The sequence below is a fragment of the Phalacrocorax aristotelis genome, chromosome 14 (genome assembly GCF_949628215.1).
Source record: "Phalacrocorax aristotelis chromosome 14, bGulAri2.1, whole genome shotgun sequence".
Taxonomy (NCBI): Eukaryota; Metazoa; Chordata; class Aves; order Suliformes; family Phalacrocoracidae; genus Phalacrocorax; species Phalacrocorax aristotelis.
The window spans coordinates 11,067,033-11,094,884 of NC_134289.1; the positions used below are offsets into that span (position 1 = coordinate 11,067,033).

At 42.8% G+C, this 27,852-nt stretch overlaps 1 protein-coding gene across 2 annotated transcripts; it reads right to left on the bottom strand.

Annotated features, from left to right (window-relative positions):
* Positions 1-26,748, bottom strand: RGR (retinal G protein coupled receptor). Of its 2 annotated transcripts, XM_075109526.1 has the most exons (8): positions 26,544-26,748; positions 20,296-20,432; positions 16,234-16,390; positions 14,458-14,579; positions 5,537-5,690; positions 4,841-4,958; positions 3,209-3,322; positions 946-2,266 (listed from the first exon to the last, which is right to left on the bottom strand). In XM_075109526.1, exons 2-8 carry the CDS (start codon positions 20,345-20,347, stop codon positions 2,123-2,125), a joined length of 861 nt encoding a protein of 286 aa, XP_074965627.1. In that variant the 5' UTR covers positions 20,348-20,432; positions 26,544-26,748; the 3' UTR covers positions 946-2,122. The 2 variants fall into 2 exon arrangements, with proteins under 2 accessions (XP_074965626.1, XP_074965627.1); XM_075109525.1 differs by lacking the exons at positions 20,296-20,432; positions 26,544-26,748 and adding an exon at positions 19,404-19,641 and having other exon boundaries at positions 1-2,266.
* Between the last annotated feature and the right edge of the window lie 1,104 nt (positions 26,749-27,852).

Sequence of the window (27,852 nt, forward strand, 5' to 3'; positions counted from 1 at the left end):
GAGGTGTCTTAAGCTGATATTTATTACATTATTGCAGTATTGTTTCGTAAGCCATAACATATTCCAGTAGGCAAACATGAAGAACACTCCTCAAACCGCGAACTTCAGAAAATACACAGCTTTCATCTTCACATCCCCTGAACCCCTGGTTCAATAAGGCTGTATCTGCTCTCCTCACCAGCTACCTCTTCTGAGCCAGTACCCTCCTTCATTTCATCCTGCCATGTTCAAGCTTCTCCTTATATTTGATCATCCCTGTGGCCCTTTTCTAGCTTGTCTATATCCTCTGTGAGTTAGAATGAACTGAACTATGCACCCTATTCCGTAAGTCTGAGCACAGTGGCTTTCAAGTGATGTGACCGTGTGTCCTCTTTTGTTTCCTATTCCTTTTTTAGTGGTTTTTTAGCATTCTGCTGGGATTTGTCAGTATGACCCTGCTGCCAAGTGAACTGATGATTTCAAGACCTACCCAGGTGCCTTTCCCAAGAAACAGGTAATTACAGATTCAGAGCCTGTCACTCTAGATACTTACTTAAAGGTAATTTTGTGCCCATACACATTATTTTGCACTTATCAGTGCAAACATTTTGTCACCTGCTCGCTTAATATTATGTGTACCTAAGATGTAAGCCTTAGCTGTCAACCTTAGATGTGATTATTCAAAATAATTTTGTCATGGCATTATTCATGGCTCCGTCAGGTAGTTTTTGACTATGTTGAGCCTTACAAATCCCAAAGCACATCTCTGAATGGGATTTTGCTTGTTAACTTGTGACAAAATGACATTTATTTCCTATCTCTAGCCGTGAGGGGAACGTCCCCTCTACCACTGATTGTCTAGCTTCTAGGATTGCACCATCTACCCTTTTTTAACCCATACTCAACCGTTGTCCCTTTTAATACATTGGAAACCATCATAGGGACAAATCAGCTTTTTCTTTGCTTAGCTTCAAAAGCTCTTTTATTGTCAATGCTTGGAAATGAACCATACGTTCCCTGTAAGAATCAGTTAGGTTTGGCTTTCTGTACGCACAATCTCTTGTATTCTGTGTGTCATGCACATACTTTTTTTTTGCAAATGGGTCATTCTGAGACACATCTGGCAGTAACAGGCAACGTCAACTGACAGTTTTTCATCCTGTAGGCAATGTGAGCAACATGAGCAAATACAAATGTTTAAAATGGACATTTCTAATTGTTTAAAATATATATGAATTCTGGTAATTATAAAATAAGTGGCTTTTTAATTGCTCAGACTCTTTAGCCAGAACTGATTATGGGGTTGTTCTCGCTCATGTAGAACATAGGGGAATTTAATGGCAGATGTGAAGTTAATTTTAATTCTTGTGGCATTTTTAGAACAGACTCTAACCCATACCTCCCTTTAGTTTTCAGCTCAGTGTTCAACAAAAAGATGAATGTTTTTATGATGAACTGTGAGCTTGTTGACTGTCCTGGTAAGCACCAGCTGCAAAATCTGATGCAGTTTAGTGTGTGACAAAGCTGAATGTCACACACTAACTCATTCGAATAGGAGCCAAGCTAATATTCCTTATTGGGGTAAAATGCCCACTAAAATGTTTTTTATGGAATTAGGATGGCAGATTCATCATGGAAATTTGGGAACTCCCATTTCGGGTGCCTTGAAAATGCATTGTTCAGATGAACAAGCTATTTATACAGACATGTGGTGTAATACTGGATACTCCTTTAATCTTTTAGTAATCCAGACGTTACCATATGGACAAACTACACAGATTGATTTGAGGAGGCCTCACTGCATAAACGAATACCCCATTTCAGTTAATTTGCTGAGCTTTTATGTTAGTGCATCAGGAAAAATAAATGCTTTCCAGCACATAGTTTATTTGCAGTGATGTATACAATGAGACTGATGACAATCAACACAGGTTTAAGGCAGCTTGTTTGACAAGCAGCTCATGGTGGTTTGGACAGTTATCTGGAGGGCTTTCTTTCAGTAGTTCTGTGCTTGTAGCCAATGCATGGCCTTTCCAATGTGGAACCACCTTTGCATGTACATATCGGAGAATGCACACAGTTTCCTCTACCGTTTTGCTTTCAGTGATGTACCTGCATTAATTTAGCTTAATGCCATAACGGGTTATTTAGTTTTGTTATCAACTTCTGCTTTCTCAATCTTCTGTCCTGTGAGGAACTGCCATATTCCACCTCTGTAGTTCTCATTCCCCAGGGCATATACAAAGGCATCCACCGTTGGCACAGTCTTGGCAATAATGGCAGGAATCTGTTGTGAAACACAATATTTATTAATAGGAAAGTGGACTGAGGAGCCAATGGGCTGTTTTCAGCCCAGGCTCAGCTTCCCTTTACCAAACAAATGCCTGTCTCCGACGGCAGTGGCTTGCTACCCCCGGAGAGATGAGAAGTAAAAGCAATTTGGTCAGCTGGAGACCCTTGCTCAGGAAATTATAGTCTGCAGGGGAAAGAATTTAGATCAGCATTGCCTGAAACCAGGATATATCAGTTGAGAGTGAATACAAACACTTAGGAGGAGTGAAGGGTGTGCCCTGGACACCTTCTGGTCGATAAGTGGGCTGGTTTTGCTAACGCATTTTATGTGGGATACTGAATACCTAAGTACAGTAATGCATTTGGTGACCTGAAACTGGGCTGATTTTTGGGGACCGAATGAAAATTGAAAAGTTTGATGTGATATTATTGAGTCCCAGAGGCAGCCTTGGAGCCAAGACTCATAGAAAAAAGGGAAAAAAGGAGGCAGCATAACCTTAAGAGTGATCAATTGTAGCTCCCCTGAGGAGAGAGAAGTATTAGAAAAATGAATGAGACAGAGAGTTTCTTCAAAATTGAAAATTTTGAGCTGGTACTTGACTCTGGGAAGGACACAAAAACTCCTACAAGCCACAAAGCAGTGCAGGCTACAGACCTCTAACTGACTGCTGAAGACACCCCCCCCCCCCCCACCCCTCCCCAGCTTCCTAAATTGTTGCTTGATCAAAGCAGTAATACAATACCTGTTTTATCACTGTGCTTAGCTGTTTTGCCTTAAAAGTGGTAGATGAACAGAGTGCTTGGAGGAAACGATCTACTTGATATAGATGTTATAATAGGTAAAACCAGTTGTGAGTAAATGGGCGTTGTTTCATAGGAATGGAGAGGGGACAGTAAGGAGAATGTCACTGAATTCCCTCGGGTGGCATAGACGTACCATGCGGTATTTTGGTGAAATGAACATCACATTTTCAACTGCTGCGTAGAAGCATAGAAGGCAATAGGGACCCCAGCAAATGACCAGCGTCTTCAATGGTAAACCAGTATTAAACTGAAAAACAAGAGCAATAAATTCCTTTGTGTTTCACAACCACACGCTTGCAACAAGCGGATGGGACAGATCCTGTGGGACCGTGGTTCGTGTTCAGTAGCAGGAGAGGAGCATCCAGCAGGATCCGCCGTGTCACGGCTGCTTTGCTGTCGATGTCGGAGGTGTGCGAGCACAGCTCCCTCTGCGTCGAGGGCTGCTGGTGCAGCAAGCCCCAGAGCCCTGTTCTGGGGGCTGGGGTGGGGAGTGGCAGTTGCTCCTGGGCAGAGGTGACAAAGCACCTTATGGCAGAGCAGTTAAATCAGTGTGTGTGCTAGACATAGAAGCCAGGGCCAGTAATTGCTGCTGAGGAGAGAGGGCAATGTGTGAATTTAAAAACAGTTAAAAAGTAATGATATTTTGCTGACTTCTGAGAGGGTCTTGCAGACAAACAAACTGTGTGAAGCCACAACTATGGCAGTGCAACAGATGGATGCAGTGGCATCTGTGTCATGGTAGTAGCATTCCTGTGTCCTTCATGCTAGGGCCTTATCCATGGTGTTTATGGCCAGCTGTTCCCAAGTATCTTATAAATATTAATGAATAGGGAATTGATAATTTCATCCTTAAATTTTCTGCATTGTAACTAGTCTGCACAGCTACAGAATATCATAAGAAAGAAATAACACGCGTAAATTCACTGGAAAAAAAGGTAATCGACTTATAATAATGAACACTGATATTTGTTCAAGAAATATGTAGAGGATACATGTATATGCTCCAGACAGCTACAAACCAGCCTGCCTGGCTGTCGCTTTGCCGGTATAACATTCCCCTGGAGAACTGACTGTTTTTACTGAATGCAGGGGTCGGGCTGTGCCCGCCAGCCACGCATAGCGCCCCAAACCATACAGCCTGAACCTAAGGAAACAACTCATATAATCACAACATTACATTCCCATTAACCTGCTATGCCAGAGCAATTCCTTTGTTTCCAGCTCATAAAGATTTCTGAATTTCCTCAGCCAAGTTAAACACAGCGTGTTTAGGAAGGCCCTCCTCCCGCCACGGGGTGCCTGCGTGGTTCCTTGCAGTGCTGCAGTTCTGGCTGACTTCCTCAGTGATAAGCTAAGATCCTTCCTGAGCAAAGTTTCTCTGGATAAGTATTGATACGCTATTAGCAAGTATTCTGCATGCTGTGTGTTTGTGTTGTGACTGGAGTTGGACCAGAGTTGGAGGGGAATCCTCAGGGTCACTAGTCTAATCCCTGCTTTGATGGGGAACTGTTTACAGCACGAGGTTGGGCAGATGTAGCTGTCTGGTCAAATCTTGAAATGTCTAAGGATGGGGTTTCCATGAACTTTCTGGGTGTCCCCATCCTGTGTTGCACTGCCCTCCTGCTCAGGTAGCACTGGGGAGTTAGCACGGAAGGAGCTGAGCCAAAGCCTCTGTGAAAGAAACTGGCTTTTTGAGAGCTTTGTCTCTATTGGATGCAGCCTTATTTTGGCAAGGCAGTTGCAGGGTCTGAGGAAGCTTTCTTACCTTATACTGCCCACTTTTCTTGAACTTCTGGTGTATGGACTGATAGGCCGTCAGCATGATGAAGCCCGGGATCATGAAATTGAAAATGGACAGAGCAAAAAGGAACGTGATATAGTTTCTGGAAAGGGTGAGGAGGGAAAAAAAGAGGTTGTTAATTCCTCTCTAGGGCATTGTAAACTTGCTGTAAATATTCATTAACTTATATTTTTTAAATTGCCAAAACAATTTTGTCAACGTGCTTTAGGTGCAGCATTTGCTGAAGGCCGGTTATGTTGTGCCATGCTGTTGTGCGCGGGATGGATAGTATTGCAGAAAATCACAACAGGTTATTGGTTTCTAAACCCAAGCATCCCCACTCAGACATCAGTGCTGGACTGCCTAAAAACAAAACCATTCTTAAAGAGTTTCAAGTCCTAAATCCAGAACAGATGCAGCTTATAGATGACCAAGGAGTAAAGGAGTAGCAGAAACCTGAGCATCAGCCTCTCCCATGGAGGAAGCTGACTTTAGCGGTTCCCACATGCTGCCACGCGAGTTACAGCAGTCCTGGGTCGTGCCTGCCTTGCCCCAGCAGCTGGGAGGGGGATCTGTCCCAGCAACAAGGATGGGGGACAGCTGTGGGTTTTGCTGCCGAGGCCACCCCAGGGGATGGCAGCCTCCACCCGCCCTCCCGTGGGAGCTGGCCCCCGCCCTCACCTGTCCCCTTTGCTGTAGTCCAGGGTGCAGCAGGTTCGGAGGGGTTCATAGTCGTATTCCCCCCACCCCAGCACGGGCATCACAGACCAAAAGGCAGCAAACAGCCACGCGAACACCATCATGGAGATGGCCGTGCTCCACTGCAGCTTGCTCCCTGCGGGAAGAGAAAAGGGGGGTCTCCATGCCCGGAATTAAACCACGAGGCAAAGCTCTCTGGCTCTGTGGGGCCAGAGCCAAGAGCCTCGGCCCTGGGCCTCGGGCAAAAACAAGCAGCTGTCTGTCTTTTCCAGCCTGAGGCTGACCTGAGTCTGGAGGAATCAACCTTGTGTAAAATTGGAGGGGAGCTTTTAGACTTTAGGAAGCAGCAAATTGTACTTCCCTTTTGTGTGCTTTACTTAGACAAATGCTGTATTGCTGCTCAGCTTTGTACCACACTGGAGATACAGCCGCTCTTACAAACATTATATTCTTGTGTTTTGGGAATGTGTTTAAAGACTCAGAAGAGGCGGAGAGTAGAAGGCACGGGGCGATGCAATAAATAGTGTTTGAAGAACGAGAGCCCCACTGCAGGGAGCGAGTCACATCAGAAATGTGACGGTGCACACAGTCCCCAGCCCCTGCCTGCCTCCTTCCTGCCCTGCCAGGCAGGCAGGGCACACGTGGATATTAAATATACCCTGTTCTAAAAACGCTGCTCATCAATATATATGTGAATATATATATATACACACACACATAACCTGACAACAGATCTTGTCTTAAAAATACTGCTGGTCAAATTATTTTGCCTTTAAGATCATTGCTTAGCCTGAAACAGGAAACGTGAAGCTCAGCATTATTATCTTTTTTTTTTCTAATTTTATAATAAAAATGATCACTTGTGCCTATCTCATCTAATTCCATAAAATACCGTAGGAACAGGTCAATGAATGAAATGAAAGATCGGAAACTTCAAAAGACACAGGAAGTGTTTCTTCATGCAGAAGGCAGGCAGGCTTCCCTGCTGCTGCAGGACATTGTGTTAGCCTCGCTGCTTGCATGTAAAAAGGCCTGGATAATTTTGTTATCGAGGCTAACGTCCGTAATCATACCCATGCTGAACAGCCCATGACGCCAGCTGCACCAGCAAGGAGCACGGTGACTTTGCCCACTACTCCTTTCTAATCAAATCTCCCATTAGGGAGGAGTAATGATGTAATTTTCACTGAGCTTGGGAAGCAATCTTTTCATCTGCACTTAGCAGCAGCATCGTGACAGCAGGCCAGGAAGATTCAAGCCAATTCTGACCTTTCTCAGCAAGGTGAGGGACTGGAGGAGAGATGCACGAGATGCATGAGGTGGGGCCCTGCCAGGCGACCAGATGTGGCTGACTTGTGGGTGGAGATATGGGGGGGCTGCACAGGCGGGGAATCTCCGTAAGGCAGCAGCCCCAGGACGGACCGCAAACTCTACAGTAGCTATTTTGTGTTGTACTGTCCTTATTTATTTTAAAGAAGGATAAAAAAGTAGGCGTGTGAGTGAAATTGCCCTTTTACAGCAATGTTGATTCTACCTCTGTGCTTTTTCTTATCTTCCAGAGGTTCTTCAGGGAAAAAAATTAGAGTTTGAATTGCATTAAAAATCAACTTGGAAGAGTTGTTTGGGGCAGGTATTAAAAAATTAGTATGGGAAAAGACAGGTGTACGCATTGCAATTTAAAAAAAAAAATATTAAAAATCCTTTTTTATTTAATACTCTTTTTTATGGTAGTTACCAATAAAATCTATTTTTTTTAGTAATTTAAGGCACTGTTTTTTAATACTTACTAATGAAAGATGATTAATAATGACTAATATCTGCCTTTTGTATGATTCCTGCATAGAAGATATACTTTGGCTGCAAAGGCTCAAATATTGCTTTGTAGTACTGACATAATGTGACTCAGGAATGACATAGATGAAAACAAAAGAATAGTTTCTGATTTAGGGGACTATAGAAATAAGAGTCAAACTTTTTAGCAACTTGTAATTGTTCTTAACCTCCCAGTCCAAAGAAGCAATGTAGCCTAAGCTGTACCTTTCAGAACTGCGTCCTATTTAGGTATATGCTCAGACAAGCATGTTAGAGTTGTTCCTCATCCAAGGTTTCCATTTCCATTTGTGTTCTACATAGCAGCTCTTGTGGCTTGGCTTTACAGAACCGTAACTTAAAATTCAATCAGAACAAAGATTATTACACAAGCTGTCAGTTTTGCTTTGTGTTTTACATATTCTAGTAACTTTTTAAAGGCGTTATCAAAAGCAGCTGCACCGAAACCTGGACCTGAACTGTGTTTCTCTTAAAACAAGCTCATGCCAAAAGTAGCTTTATTGCTTTGGGAATACAATTTTGTAAGTGGCAAGCTCTCCTGATATTCTGAAAAAAAAAAACCAAACTAGATCTTGGGGTTTTCTTTTGTTTCTCAGCAAGTCCTATAAAATAATTAATGCAAATTATTTTTCATGGTATCTTGTGGCAGAAACTTTGCTCTATTTCCACCCCATCCTTTCACTTCATGGACTACTGCAGTATCCTGAAGGTCTCAAAATGCAATGGGCCATGCCTGAGGCAGTCTGGTGTCACTGGGTCCTGGCCACACACCGGTACCTTACCAATCTTTGCATGCAAGGAAAAGAATTTTGCATTCACAAAATCTGCCTTCAGCTGCTGGGACAGTGTTGGTGGCATGCTGAAGGCACCTGTGGGTGCCTGCACTGACAGAGGGTGGCTGATCCAGCTGCCTGCATGAGTCTGGGGGGTGGTGGCGGGAAGCTCACCTCCCCTGCTGTTGCCTTGCACAGAAAAGCAGGCGATGGTCTTGCTCCACTGGCTCCCACCACCTCCAGGGTCTTCCATGGAGCCCAGTCTCTTGTTGCCACATCTCTCCTAGAGCCCATGTGCTACCAGCCTGCTGAAATGGCTTTCAGATATTCTCTATCAAGAGTGGCTTTAATGGAGATTTCTATGTTTAGTTTTTTAACAGAAAAAGCGCAGCCTATAGGACACTCTAAGGGAAAACTCCCCGTGCTTTTGGCTGGCAGTGCCCTGCCTCGGTTCCCCCTCTGCTGCATCTGGGAAGGCCGTCGTGCCTGGCAGGGCCGTGGGCAGCACAGCGAGATGACACTTCTTTATTTCCACTAGCTTTATTTTTTTCCTTTATTTTCCATTTTCTTTCTTTCTTTTTTTTTCCTTTAATATTTGTGCCTCTTTTATGAAAAACTGTAAGAAAAAGTTTATTTTTGTTACTTTTCCATGGGTGTTAGGGAACCCCGTTTCTTATTAGATGTAGAATAAAAGGACCACGCAATAGTGGAGTCTGGCAGCAGGCATATCTTGACAGCCTGCGTTTGGAAAGCTCATCTCTGGGGCTGAGCTCATATGTTCTCTCTCCTCACGTTTAAGGAGACCCATTTTGGACACTAGAATGTGCGAGAATCCGAACTTAGAAGATTAAATTTTTCCTTCTGGATACGGCCTTTTGCAAAATGTGAATAATGGTGAACTAGTCCCAGTGAGATCAGCTGCTTGTTGACCCTCCAGAAACCATTTAATGACACATCAGAAGTAGCTAAAAACGTATGAATGTAAAATTGAACAAATTTGATATTATTTCAGTTTTACCCAGAAAAAAATACTGCCAGTACAAGAACAGTGAAAGAATCATGCTCCATTGACATGGCAAAAATGTGCTCCTCTGAGAGGGCTGACAGCAAGAGAGCAAGTCAAGAGCAGTTCAGCTGTTCTTGTGCAGAGCAGGCCATTGCTTTTCCTTAAATGCCTTTTTTGGCCTGATAAAATTTAACATAATAGCCATGTAGGTCCTAAATCAGTTAAATGTGTATGTATGGAGTTCAGCCTATGCTTAAGGATATAATTCCTAATTAGTGCTGGCAATTCAGTCCTATTAAGTCTAATCACTCTTGTGCTCTGACTTTCTCTCCTTGAAATGCAGGAGGGAAGGTTCTCAGTGAAATATTAATACAGGGGATTTTAAATGGCTTCTGTAATTGCTTTGGAACAGAAAGAGGTCAGTCTTACAAACAAAACCCCCCCATTGTTTAAAGAATACTAAAATTGTGATGTCAAAGCTTAAAAATTAGGAAGTGCTAGATGGAGCATGGAACAATCGTTTTGAGTATGCTGGCTCATTTTTACTGACATAATCATAAACTATTTCTTCATCTTTATTCTGTGGGGACATTTATGAATTTAGATTTTTTTAAAGATTTATAAATTGGTCAAATATTTAGCTGATTTTCACAGAAAGAGCAAAAAATATATCTCTGCCACAGTAGTTACCTTTAAACTAGATTTCAGGCTGGTACTCAAAAGGAATTTCTCAAACAAAAGGTCAACAAGATTTTCTAGGATGGAGGGAAAAAATGTCCCTTTTCCTCATTCTTGCAAGTGGTTAATTTATAATAGCTGATATATTCCAGAACAATATGGCTTGTAGCAGACTTCGTGGCATGTATCACTTAAAATTGGCAAAGTTTGTCAGAGAGAAAAATATCTGAAAAACTTATAAGGGAAAATATGTATCAGTCACAAGTAAAATAGGTGGTGGTACCTACTTCATCTGCAGTGCGAAAAACGCCAGTCACTGCTGTTCACAAGTGTTCATTTTTTGTAGGAATAAGAAAGCTGCACTGCATAACAGCTTCTTTTGTGCACATCGTTAGAAAAAGCTCTTTAAAATAACCTAATAAAGGGATTTTTTTTACTCCAGTAATATTTTGCTGTGGTTCTGCATGATCATAAAGCTGTCTTGGCGAATCAGTAAAAATGCAAGATCTCTATAAACACTGGCATTTTGTCAGGGAAAACTGATGCAGGTGCAAGACTAGATGAAGGCAGTGTGGCAGGGTGACTGCAGTAAGTGTGGCAGGAGGTAAGGACAGGCTCCTGATCTGACAGAGCTGACAGCTGCAGTAGGAGCAAATGGTAGTTTGCTAATCTTTGAATACTGATACAACAACCTAGATTTCCTTGAATGTTAAGGATTAGATAAAACTCACTGCAATTCTATTTCTTGAAATTGAATGCTTCTACAAAAATCCCTGCTGATTTCCTTTGTCTTTTCTCTCATAGTATTGAGAAAAGTACTGAGATAAATTGCTCCATATTTTCCATTTCCCCCTAATTCCTAAATGCAAGAGCAAAATCTTCTAGATTTTTTTTTCTTTCCTTTTAAAATGGTAACCGTGTGCCGTGGTTATGAAGGGAAAATACTGGCCAGGATCCTTCCCCTTTCCGTAGCCTGCTGAGAGCAGCGTGCAACCCTCTCAGCAGAGACGTCTCCGTGGTACGTGCCCTCTGCCTGCCCGGTCCCAGCTCCAGTGCGACCTCCCAGGCTGCTGCCTCCCTCCTCCCTTGCTATGTTAAGAACGTAATTCAGGACGTTTTCCTCATTTGAACGGCCAGGGAGAACTAGCAATGCCTACCTTGACATAAAATGTCATCCTCTGTCCTGAACGCTTGGCTATTGATAGACAGCTTCCTCAGAGTTTGCCCCTCCCTCCTTCCCTGTCAGGCACTAACATAAAACTGCTTCTGTTTTCTCCTTTTCCCCACAATGATCAAATTTTGGAATACAATAATCTGTTTTCCCATCTTGCTAGTGATTGGTATTCAAACCCTTCAGAGTCTCCTGCCTTTTCTCCTCTATTGCATACTTTTAGACTACAGATTTCTGTAGTTTTCTCCTCCTTGCTGTGACAGTAGCATCTCATAGGCCCCAAAGCCACATTAGGGGATGAAAAGAGTTGCCCAGTATGGTTGCCTGGGAGGAGGAAAGCAAGAAGAGGAAGAGTAACATGCCTTGAAACTCCAGCTTCTCTGTCCTGTGTGGTGGTCATACTATTTTCTTCCATACGCCAATCAACATCAGCCTGTTTTCTGATGAGTGACATGTCCAGTTGCCAACACGCTTTAAAGGCTAACACTTTGTCACTAAGGGTTTTATTGACTTCCAAATTTAAAAACTTAGCTAATTTTCAGGCTGTCGGTGAACACATTTGTGTTATTAGCATCCAGAATGGCTGAAAAGTCCCATTTTTTCTCATCATCATAGTAATATCTCACGTTCTCATCAGCTTTTTCTTCCTCAGAAACATGGATACCGGCTAATCAAGAGTCAAGCTGAGGAATGCCACAACAGAGGTTTTTCTGGGAAAATGTTAGGACATAACACAAACATTGGGGATGATGTAACTGAGTCTGAATGGAGTGCCAGTTCTTAGGGAGTGAAGATAAAAGGTTGATAACTTTGTTTTTTAGGGAAAGGTACCTTCTGTACAGGCATGAAATTCACACCAGTGTCAACAGGAGTTTAACATATGGATTGAGAACACCTCATAGCCTGTAGGCTTAGTATATTGGATCTATGAAATATGACTTAATCTTCCTTGCAATCAGCATGTGAAGGATGAAACTAGAAATGGCTGGTTTCACTGGAATAGCCACAGAGCATGTGCTTTTAAAGCCTTCTGGGCTTTTGGTTTTGTTTTTGTTCTGTTGTTCAAAACGTTCAGTAATAGCAGCACTGTTTGGCCATCAGTAAGTAACAATCTGAGCAAAGTAAAGAAGTGTGTGCCCTTAGGGTCTCTCTGCCTGTGCTCTTAATGTAGGATGCCCTTGACTGGAGGAGTGCATGACATGAAAGCAGTAAAGTCAATGTTGCAGAGAGTAAAATGTCTTTCCAAAGACATACTTATTTTCAGGCTGTCTCTGTTATAAAATACAGTTGCTACTCTTCTAGCTCCAAAGACATTTCAGTGTCCAAAGGGTGTTGGTATGGATTTAGCTTACAGCCTGCATTATGTGGGGCCTTTGTCTGGACACGAAAAAAAAAAAACCATTTCCTTGCCTGAGCTGAATTCTTGACAGAAGTTGCGGAATAAAAAGTTGGCAACCTTTCCACCCTCAACGGGATCATCAGATTGAACATGTTCACTGTGTGTTCTGGGTGTGTTTTACCACTTGCTGCTTTAATCAGATGAGGCCATGCCTGAAAGGCTGTGTGGATGCTAACGGTGGAGGGGATTGAAGTGCTGCAGCTCAGCAGTTTCTTCCCCAGCCAACTTTTACACATTCATTTGGAAAATATTTTGTGAAGTGGTCTGAGCGACCTGTGCTTTAGTGTAAGAAAAGGCGGGCTGCATTTGTCTATCAGCTTTGCCGAAGGGACTCAATGTTTTGGGAACGGTGCGGTCACGTGGGGTGCTCTGGACTCCTCACTTCTCTGGAAAGGGCCTGGCTTCAACAGCAAACACGAAAGCTGCAGATCTACATGGGAGGGCCTCATCTGTTTCCCCCAGGTGGCAGAACTCCCACGCAGCTGCCAAAATGGCCATATTAGGTCGCTCCCAGCATATGGAGTGCTAAGATGTCCTTTCAGCCTAAGTTTGTACTTCATATCACAGTCTCTTTCCCTTTCCCTAATGAGGGGCATGAGGTTGTACGCCCTGTGTTTGTCACTCAGTCCTTTCCTAATAACTTCTGAAAACATTGGCTACTTAGAAGTAAGATGGAGAGGGAAATGGGGACTGGCAGGTACTAAGTTGCTGCATTTACTGTGAAAGCTGGTGTTTGGGGAGAAGTGAGGCCCCGTGAAAGCACCCATACAGCAGTCAGCACGAGTCTGTCTTATCAGACAAAAGCACCACATTCACAAGAAAGCTGGTTTTGCCAGTTCCAGTGCTCACAAGGCCGCTAGCTGGTTTTACAGCAGATGATAATGCCCCTTGCTGTGCTTCCCGACTTCTGTGCTAAGAGAGTACAGTTATTCCCATTCTCCCTATCCGCTGTGGGGGCTGGAGCACAGCTGGAGTCTCAGCACAAGTCCTAGCAGTTTCCGCAGATACCAAATCCAACTCAGCATCCTAGTTCAGTGGAAATTTCCACTCATGTTACAGAAATACACAAATCCAGTATTGCCAAAGTCTGGGAGGCAGTTCTGTGATAAAAGACAGAGCGTATCTATCACTATAAATCCATATATTTGACAATCCCGTCAATCTTTATTTCTCACCTAAATCAAAAATATGCTTTCGTAAGTCCACAAAAAAGGGCAAATTTATTTTCCTGAGTTGATCTCTCTAATATTAGATTTCCATGAAATCCAGCTAAGCTGTCATATCTAGTTAAAAACTAAATTGCAAGAAAAAACAAAAAATAGCCTTCACTAAGAGAAGAAAAATAACGTATTCCTCCTCTTATCAGTACTTAAAAACAGCTCTGCCACTTTTATTGAAACTTACAGATAACTTGTTCCTTGCTTGGGAACAGACGTACTGACTTCCAGTCGTCATAAGGGGGCCTGGGACGTAGCACAAACCGCACAAATGGCTCTTGTGCCCCAAAGTTACTGTGTGTTGCACAACGGGGCTGCTGAGCTCTGTCTGCCCGATCCTACCTCTGCAGAAGCGCTTTGCTGTAGGCTGTGTTCCAGCTGCTGTATCTGCAGAGGCAGCTCTCTAGCTACACGGAATTTATCCGTAATTGGTAAACTCTGCATGGGCATGAAGATCTATTTGGTTCACTGCAGGGTGTTGGATGGTAGCCCAAAGTGCATAGATTTTTCTTCAATATGAGGAGTTGGATTTTGTTTGGGACACTGAAGACTACTTGTGGAGAAGGTGTAAGCATGGCAAGAGGGTCAGGACTTGGATGTGATCTGGAGGAGGAAATATCTCCTGAAGGTCATTGGTTAGTGGCCCTGTATGGGAAGAGGTCCTTTGGGGAGCTTGTTTATATTTGCTCTATCTCTGGTGTGAAGATAAATAAACTTACATATAAGTTATGCAGATAATAAATATGTGCTCGCTTTGATTCTCCGAAATGTAAACAATCTGCCTTAAAGCAGGATCTGGGTAAGGTTACTAGGTCATTGTAGCCCTTACTTGTACAGTAGTGATGATACCGGTCCCAGGCAACTGCAGCGCTGGAGCTAATGCTGGCTAGTGCTGTCAAGAAGCCCTGGAATCCATGGATTTGACAGCCGTCAGAGCCGTAGGGCCAGTATCTGTCAACAAACAAGGAATATGTTAAGAAAATGACAGAAAAAGGTGAAGACATGTTTGGAAATGGCATTGACAGAGAGGGTAAAATGACAGCCTGTGCATGTGCTTTCTAAGTCAGAGAAACATTGTGAACGCTGTGGGTGCCTTTAGGTGTTTGCCAGCATTTATCTTGCTGTGGTGTCTGATATAGTACAACAGCTATTTTTACTCTTAATATGGAAAAGAAAATACATGTATGTGTTGGAAAGTTGTGGGGTTTTTTTAATTGGAAATCTACATTTCATCCAGTTATAGATATCTTCAAAATTTGCACCCACTGGGAGCAGCCCATTTGTCAACAGGTGAAAGCAGCAAGTGAGTAATCACATTTTGGAAAGTCAGTGTTCACCATGCAGCACAGTACAAAAAGCTCAAAACAAATAAAAATACTCCTGATAGGAAGACCTAGGCCTCCAAATGTCTTTGCAGACATAGAATGAAAAGAACCATGAGATGGTCTCATGTAGCAGATACCTGCTGGCATGTGCCTTCGATATACTGGTCACCCATGGCAAGGAGCTATGGCTTTTTTCTTTCTGTGTTCATCTAACCTGAATCTGATGCTGGCTGTGAGGTGGAAGTCTTCAGCAATCTGCTTTCTCATGTATTTACAGAACACCAGTATAATTCAGTAGGAGTCTACCCCTGGAAGACCCTTTGAACAGGAGATAGCTGACGTCTTGGGAGGCTGGAGAACTTCTGCTCCCATTTAAAAGAAAAGGTCCTACATTTGTTAAAACACAGCTTGTTTTGATGTATTGACCTTAGCTTCTCAGCTCTAGTTCAGTAAAGGCATCTTTACTGACTTCAGTGAGACATAAGTGTCTGAAACAAGGCTGACCTATACAGGAGGTAAAATACTGTTGAATAAGGCCTCATTGGAGCTTATTATTGACATGTTAATTTGCCAAAATGGTTTTATATCCACTAAGAGAGAATGAAATGGTCAAATTCTGGCTGTTCTCTATTAAAGGTATTTCCAGGGTTTAAAAATATGCTACTTAGGTGGAGTTATTCATCAACTATTCTATAGGGTGGTGGGTCGTTTTTTCAGTATGGTTTGCTTGTGATTTGTTTGTTGTAATTATTCACTGAAATGCTTGATACTGTTTCTGTCCTCTGATTAAATGATTGACAGCTGTGAAAATGTGGAAAATCAAATGTTTCATAACTGATGTGAACTCCCTGCTACCAGATCTGCATATTCATTTTCCACAAACTTCTCAAATAAGTGCTTTAATGGAAAGGTCCATAAAAAACCAGAAAGACTTGCAGATAAATTTGGGGTCAGTCTAGAGGTTTAGTCAAGTGAAAATGTGCTACTATTTTGATATTCAAGTAGCTTCTACTATAACCACTGGTAAAGCTGTCTGGTTAAATGTCTTCTATAAGCAGTCTTATAATCTATCAAAGATCATACGCAGTAATGTCTGCTTTTTTACTTGCCTGGTGGAACTATATAGAGTTTCACTTTGCTGTTTCAGATTGAGAGAATGAGAAGGTTGCTTAGGTGGTATGCTAGAAAGAGAGTCAACGAATTAATTTGACCTCTTAGAACTTAAGCTGTTAATTTTCATGTGGTTCTTTTGAGCATCCTTTAGGAAAAAGAAGATATACCTTAGGAAGCTGGAAAAGGCAGCAATGAATGCATTGATGCAGATCCCACAGTCGGCCAGTGCAATGCTGAGAACCAGCAGATTGCTGGGTGTTCGGAGGTCTTTGATTTTTCGGAAAGAAATAATTGTCAAGCCATTCAGACAGAAACCAAGCAGGGCTGAAATACAGAATTGTTTAGCATAATTAAACTGGAAATGGAAAATATCTACAATGATGATTTTCCTTAATGGTTTTCCTTGGTGGTTTTCCTTAATGAAAGAACAATAATTACTCTGGAAACTTAGGCACAGGGAATATATCTGTAGTGGTCACAGTCTGCAGGCAAGTTACAAAGACTTTCAGGAGAAAAGTCATAGGTGACAGCTGAAGCCAATGCTTCAAACTACATCAGAGATATGGCCACTTGTGCAGAGCAGAAATAGTTTAATCTTATTTGTAATTCTGCCTTTTGTTTTAATAGAGAAACCCGATTGCTAGGCTCCATCCAGGGACGCGTGGGTCAGGGCGAGGGAGATGCAGAGGAGGCAGTTTCAGGGGGGCTGACAGCCAGCACATGCATGGGGCACACATCTCCAGGCCTGCCTTCGGTAAAGAAGTGGGTTGTGTTTAATATCAATGTTAACATTCTTTTGTGTTTAAGCACAGAAATCCCTCAGCCATGTTTCAGTCAGCCTGTCTCCCTTTGGGCTTCTGTCTAAGGTTAACCTAGACAGTGCTTGAATCACACCAGCTCAATCTTATTACTGCCTTTCGTCAATAGACTATACATGGAAAGGAATAATCTAATTATAAGAAGCAGTCACTGATAGATTTAAAAAAATAACTTAATGTTGGTCCAGGCAACCCTAGCTCTTCACCCAGCACAGAGCTGTGCCACCCTGAAACCCATTCTTCACTGGTCTAAATTCAAGCTTTGTCCCTCAATGTCCTTTTCAAGATGACCTGAATTATTTTAGCTCTGATGAGGCTCTGATTCAACATCACATCTCTAAGTCTCAGTTAGACGAGAGGCACTACATCTTTTTCTTTGTGTGCTTCTTGGAAAGGGAAATGATGTAGTGCAGAAAAAAAACCCATATCCCCTAATTCTGTAAAGTAGTGTAGCTACTTATGCTCATTGTCTTAATTCTGCAGTTACATAAGATGGATGATTTTGTCTAGTCAGAAATCCTGCTCCTGCCTTAATTGCATTAATGGCTGATGGCCTAACCATAGTAACGGCCGATGTGCGTCTTTCATTACACAACGTATAACAAAATATTTCCAGGAGAAATACTTGGAGCCATTCGAGATCTGCTGTTCTTATTTCCTCCCTGCCAGCTCACCTCCCACCCACAGGGTAAAAACTGCTGCCAACTCCACCAAATGCAGTCAAGCCTTTAGGGAGAGGGATGTTGTGACCATATTTAGAGTAGAGCCAAAGAGTTATTACTATATCAACTTTTTTCTATCTTTCCTCTGTTTTTGGAAGCTCCAGGCTTTACCCTACTGTGCTTTCTTGAAGACCAGCATGAGTGTACAAATAGAGCATGTACTAAATGGAAAAGAAATAGCTTTGAGTTTTCATTTTTAGAACAGCAAATGTGTCCATTTAATAAAGTGAATGCAAGGTTTCTCTCTTTCCTAGCACTTTTTTTGCAAACTGCACTTAGAAGCTGCAGCAAAAGAAGGAGGTCTTCATTGCCTTTCTCTCAGAGTCTCCAAGAATGCAAATTAATCTTTATTTAATTTGGTCTTTTAAGTCAGATGACAAAGATAAAGTATTAGTGCCAATCTGCTGGGCACATTTTGCCTAAAACCCTAGAGAAAATACTTGTTTAGTAAAACATAAACATGTTAGACCATGTCTAGTTTTAAGTGAAGGTTACCAGCAGATCCTTTGCTTGGGCTCCAACAAGTGCAGGTCTGTGGCAGGCTGCAGCCCCTGGGCACAGGTGGGTGGGCGGGCAGGTGAGGGCCAGCAGGGCTGTGGTACCGTGACCAGTCGTCCCCAGCAGGACCCCAGCCATCGACCCAACAGTGTCCCTGTCCTCCTGCTGCTGCTCACCGCTCAGTAACGAAGTGCAAAGCCACCAGGACCTGTCAGGCACTGCAGATGGCTTAATGGCTGATGGCCAGGTTTAGCCCTCTCTGTTTAGGCAGCAGCTTGCCCATGGGCCAGTAGTAGAAGCTTTTTCTTCTCTCTCTCTCTCTCTCCCCCAAATAAGAGTTTCTGACAGCTCTTCCAGCCTTCCTTTGCAGGCTTTGCTGCCTTCTAGCTGAGCTCACCTGCAAGGAGAGGGCAAGCATCCTCCTTTCTCCCGTGCTCCACATTCATGGGGTAAGCTGATGAGCATTTTCCCCATTCTGATGGTGGTTACAGCTTCTCCTGCTGTTGGGCCCCAGGATCCCTGCATCCCCAGCTGAGCAGCGCTATGCAGGGACGGGGTCCCAGGCCCTGGCTGGGATGTAGCTCAGGAGAGACGCCAGTGACTGACACTGAAATAATCCTAGCCACAAGCCTGCCCTTCGCAGGCTGCGAGGTAGGAACAAATTCACCGTTTTGTTGCAGTCTTTCAACAAAGTGGCACATGACTTAAGAAAAGCTGACATTGGCTAAATTAAATGAGTATGGTCTCCTACCTCCAATTTTGCTTCTTAACACAGTGAGAGCTTTTGAATCTCATGCAGTTATATTTCTGTTTGCTACTTTTACCCATCAGCCATTAATTGCAGTGCTACCAATGCAATCTGGAGGTATGCTCACAGTTAACAGGCTATTTTGGACCCATCATCTTTGATTATAAGACAGCCATCACAGCCCACAAAACAAGCAGCCCAATTTTATTGAGAGATCATCAGTCATTTCAACATCCTTCCCCCAGGGAAGATAAAATTGCCATTAAAAGTCAACAACAAAATCTTACATCCCAAGTTCTTCATAAGAAAGCTAAGTAGCAAGTACCTCCCCGACATAGGGCGGCTATATATCAGAAGCAGATCTTCACTGCAAATAGCTTGCAGCTCCTGATTTACTCACCAGAAATACTAGTGATGGAGCCACAGTAGCCACAACAGGTCTGGTGAAGCGTACGACAAACATGCTGTTTGCTTCAATTTTCCTTCCCCCTCCCACCAGGAATAATAGGGGCAAAAATCATATTGCTGCTGAGGTCCCACACCGAGCTTACCTTCTACCAGCAGGGCAGTGCCGATGGCAAACACCTCTAATTCAGTGAAGCCTTCAGGGAGCGGGTGTGCAGTGACCATGCTTGCGATAAAAATGCCAACAGATTTAACCTCTGCCCTCTGTTATAGCTGCAGGGGCTGCCTTTTCTCTGGATCCCCCTTCTTCCACTAGCCCAAGGCTTCTTAAAGGAGCAGCTCACGTGCAGACACATGCTCGTTATTATATAAAAGCTTTGGGGTGTTTACTCCCACAACTACAATCCCCCCAAGAATGTCATTAATGATGGGACTAGCATCAGCCCGCACTCCCCCCTGCCCTGCAAATCGTATTTCAGACACCAGCAAAATGAAAGCATTCATTGCAATTACAACAAGTTCTTTGTAGAGACAAGATTAAGAACCCCGTCCAGTTAATTCTGCAACACTGGAAAAGAATTAAAGGTTGTGGAACGAAGGAAACATGTAATATGTAATTGGGGAGTGACCTGAAAAACAAAGGGGCACTCATGGAGTTGGTAATTAGGGGAAAAGTATGAACCAAGAATTTCTGCAGCATATAGGTCTTCCCCTCGCCCCTTGTTCAGAAGCTGGCCACTGTATCTTTCTGGCAATGACTGTTCTGTATATTAATGTATCTTCTCTTCATAACTGAGGCTAAATTAAGGTGCACACTGGCACAGCCTGATTAAAGGCAAACACTTAACACATTACTGATTTTGAGCTCCAGACATACAAGGGCCTATGTGAGTTGCCCAGTGGTGAGTGCTCACAGGAATTACCTTACTGTCCTTCTGGAGGTGTTCGAGGACAGGGGACCTGGTGAAGGGTGTCTCTGGAGTATGTGCAGTGTGCAGCTTGCCCAGCCTCCAGATCCTTACCTGCCGGCCGACTTACCCCCGTGAGCAAACCACACGGTGGATCCAAGATGCGCACGAGCCCTTGTCATTCCCCAGCAGGTTCAACCATTTTCCTTTCGTTTCTTGTACTACTGATTGCTCAACTATCTCTTTGGGAATTTGAATGCCTGGATCCTGCAGGATGGAACACAGCAGCTTTCAGAGGCCAAGTGAAACAAATGGTACTTTTTTAGCTATACAAATATTATTTATGTAATTTTCAATGCCTGCCCATTAAAAGCGAGCAACTTGGCCATACTTCTCAATTTTTAACATACATTTCACAGATTCCAAGATTCACAGAATGGTAGAGGTAGGGGTAGGGGTTAGAAGGGGCATCTGGAGATCATCTTGTCCAACCCCCAAGTAGCATAGCAATAGCTATTATAACTACTAGATAGGGTTGTTTTCTTTTAAAGGTACTTTATTATACCATTTTAGTGCATTTGTTTCCTTTTTCTTCACTTCTCATTCCTTACTACTTTTCCACAGACCTACTCGTTGCCCTAACAAGGTGCCCCCAGCATGACAGTTGCTACTTTGACACGTAACTTTCTTCATCCTCATAACCCTACTGTGAAGTGGGAGCAAAAAGGGAGCTGAAGCACAAGGGATATTGGCTTCCCCAGCTTGGGCCCCACGCTGTGCTGACCTGGCTCTTGGCTGATTGGGATGTCAGGCAGAGCGGCTTTGCTCCAGATGCGGCCAGAGCTTGCTCATGGCTCTCCTGACTACACAGCAGAGCTGCATTCACAGGCAGGGGTCTTGGTTGAAGACAGTGGTGGATTTTTTGCAATTTTCCTGAAATCCGTGCTTGCAGGCTGTGATGCCCAGGAGAACTGATCGGAGCCTCAAGGCTGTTGTGAAACCATCTTGCTGTGTTTTGTGATTTCTGGCATTCCATTTACAGCTGTTTTTGATGTAGGTAATTGCCTTGATGGATACGCTCTTGGATTTTGAAGTAGGATTCAGGAGGGCACGATATTTGTTAGGCTATACAGATGTTTGGTTTAACAGAGCAAAATTACATTGCACCACATAAATCCGTCGTTATGTTTGTCTTTCACTCACCTACATGTCTTGATGACAAAGAAGGTGACAGCCCTGTCTCCTAGCAGGGCAAATGACTGATCTAAGCGTGTGTTTTAATAGTGATCCATTGTGTGTTCCTGCAAAAAATTAGTGCTAGATCTTGTAAATGAGCCGTAAATCTTGTTAGTGTGTTTGTTTTGAAAATAGATGGCTCATTGTAATGCTTGTCAACATAAAGCTGCACAGCTCTTCTAGACTAGGGATAAAGGACACAGATCTTGTGTGAACTGCCCTCATGAGGGCTGACAGGTGCTTTTGGTTGCCTGCCACCGCACTTGGCCCTCACTCCCAAGCAAACCTCCCAAATGGGTTACACTGCTGGTATTTTTTGTGGTGTGTATCAAAGTCTGTGGTGCAGACTTTGCTCATTCCAAACCTATTTTTTTCCCCATGAAAATAGGTTACTACCCCAACCCCTTTGGATTTAGCAGATCTTTATTATAATGAATAATGAAATAGTAGAATGAAGATTGTGAACTTGTTGTCTGCTTTTCTTGTTGCTGGGTAAGATGTAACCTCACATCATGTATTCCTGTGAAGTCAGTGAAAAGATGCAAAAGACAACAAGTTTGCCAAAGACATTTATGAACTCCTTGAATTATGAAGTTTTTAGTGAGGCACTTCTATGTTAAGCACTCTTTTGATAGCTACTTGCTGTTTCCAGATTCAGGGGAAAAGGTCTTTCACTCAACCTGATGTTATCTTGCAACTTCATATTTTGAATTCTCACTGATTTCTGCTCTGCATCAATAAAACATCCATTTCATTTTACCCTCTCACTTAAGAATACTTCACTGGTTACTAATCTGTTTGCAAGGAACACACAGAGAAAAGATCTGATAGGTTCTTGGCAGATGTCCCCATGGATTTCATAAGACTGTATGGATTTGGTGGGAGCATATTAATCTTTGTAAAATATGCATTGGTACAAGCACAACGAAAAAAGGTGCAGTGCAAAGATAACAGAGCACTCATGCCCTCTGAATTTTCTCCAAGCAATCAATGCAGATTACTGACATACTTCTTTATATTGACAGCAAGAACTTTGCTAAACTGATGTATTATTATTCCTCTGCCTTCCTAATCCTTTCTTCTGATTCAGGTTTAGCCAAATCATCTTTGACTTTTTATATTAAAAAATGCTTTTAAATGACAAACTGCAGCATTTCAGAAGCGGGCTGGGAATACAGCCACACAGGACTTCAGTTTGATATGACAGACATGAGTGGTAATTTTGGTCCCCATGGGAAAAGATTCTCATCAAGGAAAGGAAACCAGAAAGCATGTTGTCTGGAGACCTTTTAGTTACAGTTGTGTAAATTTGTTTTGATTTGGAAGCAGTGATTGGGAAAACACCCCGGACCATAAACAGGCACCTGGCGTTGGCCAGGGGAGGGAAGATGCAGGGGACAAGTCTGCAGAGCAGCACGTGGAGAGGCATCAGCCCTTTGGACAAGCCAGCGGCCACGTAGTAATTGTTCTCCTCAACAGTCTGGCAGTCTAACATGCTCCTCAAGCCGATATTCTCAGCAGCTGCCTCCAGAGCTGTTTGGAGGAAGAAGTAGTGGTGAAGGCCTAGTGATGACTAAGGAGGCTCGGGGGAGGCAGGAGCCAGTGGCTGTGCTTTTTGGGGGGTGAGCGTGGCAACCCTGGGACCAGTGGGGAGGCTGTGAAGGTCTCCAGTGCAGAGTTTGTGATCTCTGCGGACAGGATGGGGACCGGGGGTGGGAGGTGCTGCCTGTGCAGGGGAAGGTAGAGGAAGGGGCTTGCTTGCAGGTGCAGGGAGATCAGGGGTGATATCTAGGGAAGGTTCCTGAGCCAAAATGATGGAGCTGTAAATTCAGTCGGAAGTAAGAAAGCAGGAGGCAACTTCAGAGTCAAGAGCCAGAATGGTGCTGTGCAAAAATCCCTTCAAAAAAGGATGCAGCTCCCTCATCTCCTCCCCAAATGTCACGTGCTAACCCTGTGCTTGTCTACACAAGGATGCAGTGCTGCCTGGGTCCAGACAGTCATTCACAGCCATGCCGTGGCCTGGTCTCTGCACTGCGTGGCCGTCCGGGACCAGGCTGCGGTGGGGCTGGCTTTCCTGCGCACCGCTGCGCTTTAGGCATTAGAGAGATGAAACTTGTGTAGAGTCGAGCAGCATTGCCTTTCCTTCCTACTGTTTGAGTTGCCCCTCTAGAAGCAGGTAGCTTAATTCATAGTAAATTGAATAATATTTGATAAATATACATATATCCACTCAGGCTAGAAAATTAATAAAGTTACTAGAATATTAATTGCATCCTAGACTTCTTAGTCTTTGCTGGATACACCAATCATTATTGTTATCAAATATGTTGCCTTGATCTGTCTCTCAAAATGGATTTTAGACACCTATAAATAATTTGTTTGGCTTTCAGTTAGCCTACTAATTTTAGGGTCATATACCTATTCACAATATAATGAAATATGCTGTCTCTCTCTGCTGAATAGCAGCATATTTCAGGCCTTTGGAGAAGGCAACGCTACAGAATATAGGGCATACCTGACACTGTTTGTTTAGCTGGCTTCCCACAGCATGCAGAATAATAAGCCTTTCAGGAATTACAGTTCAAAGACCAGTACCCAGTTCTCAAAGGAAACTCCAATTTCAAGGGGGGCGTTAGTGTGTTGAAAGAGTATTTGCACACCAGCTCTCCTGTTTACTATTGCTCTTCTAAAGAAGCAATGGGACTCTTTCTGAACCATTTCTCAATGAGCCTATGCTACTGACCCTGTGTGTAAATGAACTTCTAGGCCATGGATGACAAAACCACCTCATTTCTCCCGTCACTGTGATATTGTATATCTTGCTTGTCTTAATAGCCTTCTACCAGTGTCTCTCTGTGGGGATTTCCCCAAACTTTCTGCTGATACTTTCCTCACAAACATTACTTAAGCCTGAATTCTGTGTAGCTTCCTTGATAAGATGTGTGTTTACTTTGAGAGGGATTCATCACATGTAAATTTTCCATATAAAATGCAAATGTGCTAATTATCTAGTCTAAGCTAGGCTTTGGGTACTGTTACCAAAGGGAATGGGCAGCTCCCAAGCATCACCTATCTTAGGGCAGGACAAATTGTGCTCTGGAGACAGCTCTTCCTCTTCACTGACTTTTGAGAGAGCCCAGGGGCTACTTCAGACTGATGCCTACCTTTCAGGAGGCTATGTTAGGGAGCAGTCCAATCATTTGTACCAGAATGTAAAAGATCTGGGGCTTTACACTTCTTTTGAAGCTTGAGGTTAACTACAGTCATTGCCCTCTCCTCTCTTCTGTAGGCTCCTTTCTTCCCCTGAAGGCTCCTATGGAAACCTGACCAAATATACTTTGCTTAAAATAGATGTACCAACGCCTCTTGTGTTATCCAAGTGCGTGTTTTAGTGCACATTAGGGACAATCAACAGAACTATTAAACCACACCTGTAAATTAACCAGGACTTTCCCCCACATTTCCATAAAATAAATCTTACTGTTTTTTCAAAGATTGCCTAATTGATTTGGCTTGTGTTATCCAATCCTTTGAGCTCAGTGTAATAAGCAATTTCTTCAAGCTGAGTTGCCTTTCATAATAGAGTGGAATGAGACTTGTAAAAACTACATTATGTTATCTCAAAAACTAAATTAATCATGATGAAGGCAAAGCCTTCAGTTGTGGTTTTGTTGTCATCTCTAATGTGAGAATGTTTCTGAATTATTGTTTGTTTTGTAGCTAGCTAATGAAGGAGGAGAGGAGTTTTCATAATGTGCCATTTCAGAATGATAGTTCCAGGCTCTCTTATTCAGCTTTCTGTTACTTTAGTCCTGGTATACATTTTTTTTTTAACAGAAAAAAACTCAATATGTTCCTGAATAGAATCTTTGGTAGGCAGAATCTCACCATAAAATGGAAGTCTTGATTAGGAAATTGCTTTTCAGACATTAAAAATATACGAACTGTATGTTACATAGGTATCTTACAGGTTATCTACCACGTTGGAATAAGAGAGAATGCCCGGGAAACAACTTTTTTGGTTTTGCTGTGTTTTTTTGTTATGCTTACGTTCCTCTAGCAAAATGAAGTAACCTGCCAAGCACTTTACATGAGACATTGAAGCAAATATAAATAGTAATTTTTAAACTTTAATGGATACATTTACTTAATAAGGTAGAAATGCCTAGAATTGTTGAAGTTAAAACACAGACACTGAGGAGTAAACTGTGAAGAAAAAAAGAGAAGCTTTGTACTTTCTCCCAATATATTGGTAAAAAAGTTTAATGTCCATTATGACAGATGATTCCACTCTCCCCAGATGACAGGGCTTTCCGAGGACCTTGCACTCACCTTCGCTTCTGTGGGCATTCCTTAGGGAAAGCCCTCAGCAAACCTTCACCTCCTTATACAGTTCTTGCAGGCTGCAGCACAAGTGCTACCTCCTGCTGTTGCCCTTGGAGCATCAGCCTTCCCCACGTTTCTTCTGCTCCGAGTGGGGTTGTCGGACTGCTTTTGCCCTTTTGCCCTAGCAAAGATCCTCTGAGGTAAATTGGGTTTCTCTGAAGATGGGTCTGCATGGGTTTAATATTACTGTGTCTGCAGGCAGGTGGGACAGGGAGGTCAGCTCTTAGAGGAAGCTCCTGATCATCATAGCCTTCCTTCATCTTCCCAGGTTTCTTTTTCACTCTTACCTTGGTAAGGATAGGTCATCAAAATTAAGCTGGTTATATATCTTCAGGGGTTGAACAAATGAAGGATGGGCCATAAAGCAAATCAGAACGACCAAAGTGCGGCACTTTTCCTTTTTGCCCTTCTGTGGGTCAGTCAGACAGTTGTGGGGGTGAGAGGTTACCTGAAGCATGGCCTGATTTTCTGCTACTGCCCCCTCAAACGCCCCCTCTTTCATTTCACAGATAATCACATTTGAAAAAAAAATGTATATAATGAAGCATTTACTCCAAGAATAATCAGAATAAAAATAAAAACAATTACACAGGCAATGTAATTTGCCTATTATGACCCCACCGTATGCATAGATATATATATACATTGCATCACTCAAAATAATAGATTGAGAGGAGCTTATTGCTCTGAGAAAAACTAACATTAAGAAAATAGAATATACCAGGGCAAAAGCTTTCCTTTTCCCTTGCTTCCTACCTTTTCTCCCTTCTTCTGTCTTCTTTTTTGTTTCTATTTTTCTTGGTCCCTGTGTGTAAGACTTGACTTGCAGCTTCCAAGAGGTTTACTAGAACTGCCACAAGGGCATGTACTCGGCCTGCAAAATCTTGAGGCTGTAGGCAGGTAAATCAGAATAGGAAAGCTGTGATTACCAGACTGGAAAGAGGGCAGAGCATTGCTGTGTAACACATTATGCTCCATCTGCATTCAGGAGCCAGATAAACAGTGCCGGAAGTTTAATTCTTCCTGCATGCCTGAGGAAGCAAAATAAAACAGGCACTGTTTCCTAAGCAGAGGTGACTCTGCAGGGCTTAGACTAATACTATTAAGGTCCAAATCAGAAAAGGTTGTTGCAGTCAGCAGTATTACTGCATGACCCCCTCTGTCATGCAGCTAAGGATGCTAAGCCCAAAGCTAGCTGATTTTGTTAAACTGTAGGATCCTTACTGGTTTTTAGGGAATGAAGGTACAACAGAGAAGAGGGGCCAGGAATATAAACCTAAAAAAGTTTTACTCATTTAAAATACATATGTCAGATATGATTATAGTATGCCCAGGCATCAAATTTGACTACAGCTGACTGTGGCATCTCAGAGAAGAATAGTACTTTTTTCTGAGAGAATGATGCTGCTGGACATTACGCTTATGCTGTTCTAGGTGTGTTTTGGTAACTCTGTGGGTGTGCGTGTGTGTACAGGCACATGAATACTTCTTCAGTCTTACTCACTGTGTATTTGGTTTCCTCTCTAGAAGACTTGTAAAAATTCCCCTTTAGCTACTATTCTGATCAGAAATCAGTCGAGAGCTTATGGCTAGCAAAGCATATGCATAATTTTACTATTCATGATAACTTAAGACTTCATCTATCTTATAGATGTATATCATATATATCTACATATGTATATAGGTACAAGTCAATGATACACCTGGTTGGTTTATGTGTTTCTTTCCCTAATCTTTGTGTCATGTTTTCTTTGGCTGTGCTCCATTAGAGGTACAGGTGTCAGTCTTTGACAAAAGCTTGGTTGTTTCAGTGTAAAAGTGAAATAGTAAGTACTTTGTAAACCGTACATTCCAGTGGTGAGAATTCGCTGCAATGCTTCTCGTTTCCTTCTTTTCTTCCCCCCGCCCCCCAGCTGTAACATCCAGAGAGCTGGCATAGCAGAAAGCTGGTAGATGGCTGTAGCATGTATGAGTGATACTTGTTTTGAGCTTTTAAGGTCTTTTTATGTGTGTAACAAAACTAGTCAGAAACATCAGTATCCTCAAAAAGATTCACTCTGTGCAA

Bases quoted from the DNA above. Each gene is read 5' to 3' on its own strand.
- RGR (XM_075109525.1), bottom strand. From the start codon at position 19,482: ATGGTCACTGCACACCCGCTCCCTGAAGGCTTCACTGAATTAGAGGTG. The intron at 16,391-19,403 runs GTAAGCTCGGTG...TCTGTATTTCAG, and splicing joins CACTGCCCTGCTGGTAGAAG to CCCTGCTTGGTTTCTGTCTG. The intron at 14,580-16,233 runs GTATATCTTCTT...GTTTGTTGACAG, and splicing joins GCCTTTTCCAGCTTCCTAAG to ATACTGGCCCTACGGCTCTG.